The 4,025-nt window shown below is 37.9% G+C and overlaps 1 protein-coding gene across 1 annotated transcript; it reads right to left on the reverse strand.

Moving 5' to 3' along the window:
- Positions 1 to 333: 333 nt before the first annotated feature.
- On the reverse strand, positions 334 to 3,717 carry LOC110227136. Its single transcript, XM_021020468.1, has 6 exons — positions 3,648 to 3,717; positions 2,324 to 3,187; positions 1,725 to 2,228; positions 708 to 1,324; positions 515 to 626; positions 334 to 426 (listed from the first exon to the last, which is right to left on the reverse strand). The coding sequence occupies exons 2-6, from the start codon at positions 3,185 to 3,187 to the stop codon at positions 334 to 336; spliced, it is 2,190 nt and encodes a 729-aa protein (XP_020876127.1). The 5' UTR covers positions 3,648 to 3,717.
- Between the last annotated feature and the right edge of the window lie 308 nt (positions 3,718 to 4,025).

Below are 4,025 nucleotides of genomic sequence, written 5' to 3' on the forward strand. Positions count from 1 at the left end.
TTTTTTTTACCTGGTGGAGCCATAGTCTGCAACAAAGCAGGAATCATTCGTGTGTATGGCTTACATGACTCATACACTTCTTCGTCGGTGTAAGCATTCAAGATGCTGTCATATGCTTATCCGGCGCCTTTGTAAGTCCACTTCAAGAGCAATCCAGTGGTTGTTGTTGATGTTATGAGCTAAGTACACAAAATCTACATCTTCTACCCATTTCTTGTTAGTAATTCCAAATGAGGGAGATAGGCTAGAATAGACCTTGAAATACTCTTCCGAAAAAAGCCACTTCTTATCACTATCCCACTTCTTGTAATCATGAGCCCATTGATTGACAAATCATGAATCTAAGAAGGCAAGCCTATCAGTGATGAACGGAGTAACTGGTTGCATAGACCGCTTCTGGAGCAATTGCATTGCAGGGCATAAATGCTACAGTTTTGATATATGGTATGTGTTAATTACTCTGTCCTCGTATTCAAATAAAATCCTCAATTATAGTAGGCCCAATTGAACATACCGCATCTTTCAGCCATCCGTAGCACTCATCTCCTATAGGCCATTCCTCTTTAGGTGTCATTATCCTCAAATAGAAGTTAGCTGCACCGTTGCTTGTCTCTAATGGGTTATCCCTATAGTAAATGTAAACAGTAAAGCCTATCAATGACAGAGATTTAACAAACCAAATGTTTTAAAACAAAAGCTGTACTTACAGATCATGTCGAATGAAGGCCACTAGCATATCCACCGACAATTGTGTCGCCTTTTCAAACGGATCGTAAACTGTAGGGGACAGCGTCTTACCCCGCAATATACGCTTAACCAATGAACTTCTGATGAATGGGTGAACTTGTGTTGAAGCAAGGTTTTTCTGCCTAGGAACCCGGGATACAAAGTCGTCCTTCTTACATAGTCGAAGCAAGTCATCGAGTGCTCCATTTAAAGCCTTGTTCTGTTTATTCTCACTTGAATCAGAACCTTCAGACAGTTCTGCAATATCCACCCCAAGAGTAGTCTTGGTCTTACAGACAGGACTGACGGAGTCAAGAGGGTCAATAGGTTCTGTTTTTATGCCTTTCTTCTTGACAGAGCTGTGAGGCCCAGTTGATTTCGGTGTCACGGATTTCTGCAAACCAGATTTAGAGTTTGTAGCCGCAGCAGAAAACGGCTCCTTAACACTAGCGTTAACATACTTTGACTGAAAAAGATCCTCTCTTCTAAGGCTTGTATTAAATCCTGCTTTAGCCTTAGACACATGGCTTGGTTTCCGTACGACGCAAGAAATTGGAAACCCTTCTTGAGATGTTTCCTTCATCTGTACAGACCATGACTACAAAAAAATTTATCTTGTAAGACATCGGTAAAATAATATACATGCTTGTAATAAGGATCAGAAACACAGTGTTGTATACATAACATCAAATGTGTTTCTAGATTGTTGTTAACCTAAAAAGTCCACAACATTAAACAAGTAAATTTAAGGTTCCCAACATAAATTTTTTTTTAAATTCAGTCTTCCAACTGCATTATATGGTATAGTAGATTTTAAAAAAACAAAACACTAACAACAATGAAATACATCTTCAAATACTTCCCACAATATTCAAATTGTGTTCCCCCACCAACTAAGAAGTTGTCTGCACCGTAAAAAATCATTTTTCAATATGAAAACTATGAAATATAGATGAACTATATTCATCATTGCCAAACACTAATTAACAATTTCATACCTTGTTCACTGAACCTTCTTCATCACCTTTTTTCTCATTACGGCTTGTCTTCAGCATCTGAACTTCCTTCTCAAGATCTATAACCTTTTTCTCTATCCCTCCCACTGTCTCTGTAAGACCATCAAATCTACCATCGATTTTGGACTGCATTGTATCCATTTTACCAACCAATGCAGTCATCATATTCAAAACTTCACCAACTGACCCTCCACCAGATACTGAATCACCTCCTTTTGATCTCTTTTCACTTTGTTGCTTCTGCTTCTTTGGCGGTGGGTCAACAAAGTCATCTTGTGTCTCCTCAACTACCGCTTTCCTCTTTCCTTTTTTCTTCCCAGGAACCTCTTCCCAAAACTTTCCATCTACACGTCCTAACATGATATCATGCATCAAGTTATCCAACAATTCCCAAGCACCTTCCCCTTCACCGTAGACAGCTTTCTCGTCAGGCCAATTTGGATAAAGGTCCTCCTCAGATTGCACAACCATATGTTGCACATCCAACTACAAATCAAGTCACAAAAACATGTATTACAACTCAAGATTATTTACATAAACATTTAATAGAAGTCAAAAACCATAGGCATTAAGGTTTTTACCTTCTTATGTAACTTCTTTTCCGTCGCTAAGAAGTCACCAATACAACATCTTGGACGACCCCCTTTCCAGCTTAGAAGAGGCACATTATCTCCCTCAATTGGATTACCATACTTCTGCCCCAAAGCAGATACACTTTCAAATGCCCAAATCAATAAAGCATGAACACAACCATGCACTACATAGGATCCATTCTCATAAGAAACCACCTTGATTGACTTTATTAAGCTCTTAAAACCAACTCGTCCCCACGAATACCTCTCAAAAGCCTCTGAATCAAATACCCTTTTAGCATACTCCAATGGAATCCTACTAGACCTTGATTTCCCCAATATACCAACATTCAACACAAACAACATCCCAAGCATTTTTCGCTTCTCATAGCTCCAACCCCTACATTTTTTTAGCGCCGCATTCAGCTCTTTCCAGTTTGGTCCCTTACTTGCATCTACTTCTAACTCTGCCCAAAATTCGCTGTGATCAACATCCACTTTATCTTTTTCATCTATTGCATCACAGTTTAGGCCGGTAATAACAGAGAATTCATGGAGTGAAAACTTGAGAGGATATCCTTCTATCAAACTCCAAATCTCATACCCACTTTCTATCGCCAACTGATTACTCAGAAAGTGATGCACTGTCTTAGAGCACCAAACGTACTCACTATCAGCCAACTTCAGTAACACACCTAATTGACTATTGTCACGAATCTCTGCATATGCTCTATCTCCAATGAAATCCTTCATTATTGCAATACTACTCACAGTGCAGTTGTGGTGCATGCTTCTTGTCTGTATAGGAGATTTCCCTTCTTTATACAGTCGTGGAGGATAATTACTCTTTGGAATACTTGAACTAGACTCCATCTGCAAATAACACATGACAAGAAAATACATACCACATTTAGTACTTCATTACTCTGTTTACACCACATATATCTATTTTTAATAACTCTTTCTGCACATTTATCATAATATTTCTCTGTCACTATTAGCTTTCAAACTTACATAACTCTATCATTAGAAGTAGCTGTCACTATACTCTTTAAAGTGTATAATTTTACAAACACCCGCCATATAAAACCCATATCACTTCATATACCTAACAAAATCAGTACACCATCCATTCATTTGAAATATTTTTCCTAAACCTACTAATCAGCGCAATTCTTCTCTTCAAATACCTTCCCTGAACCTTCTATCACCTTCGATTTTGCAAAACCAATCTCAGAAACAAACAACTTTTCTAGATATATCAATCTATGAACAAACCGAAGATATAAAACCTTAAGGGTCGCCGGAAATACGAGATTTAAACTGACAGTACCTCTTTCGCCGTTTCTCCGTCACAGTCAATTACTTTACGCGACTTCGATTTCACTACAATGAAACGGGAATTTCACTTCTTTAGCCAAATACAACTAACCCATAGAAATTTAAATGCTAACAAACCCTAACATTCCATACCTTCGCCGTTTTTGTTTTCGTCGGAGAGTTTTCGCCGCCCTTCTCAAAATCCACCTTCGCCGCAATAAATACGATTACAAATAACAAATCTCTGTCGGACATTTATTAAGAGATATAATTTGTTTCATTTTCATAAATTTTTAATTCAAAATGGCAGTTTTTGTAATTAGCTAACCTAATGGTGGGTCTAAAGTCTTTTTAAAACTTTTTAAAGCCTTTCTAGTAAAGAGTTGGTTCA

This window comes from Arabidopsis lyrata (genome assembly GCF_000004255.2).
Source record: "Arabidopsis lyrata subsp. lyrata unplaced genomic scaffold ARALYscaffold_6, whole genome shotgun sequence".
In the NCBI taxonomy this organism is placed as follows: domain Eukaryota; kingdom Viridiplantae; phylum Streptophyta; class Magnoliopsida; order Brassicales; family Brassicaceae; genus Arabidopsis; species Arabidopsis lyrata.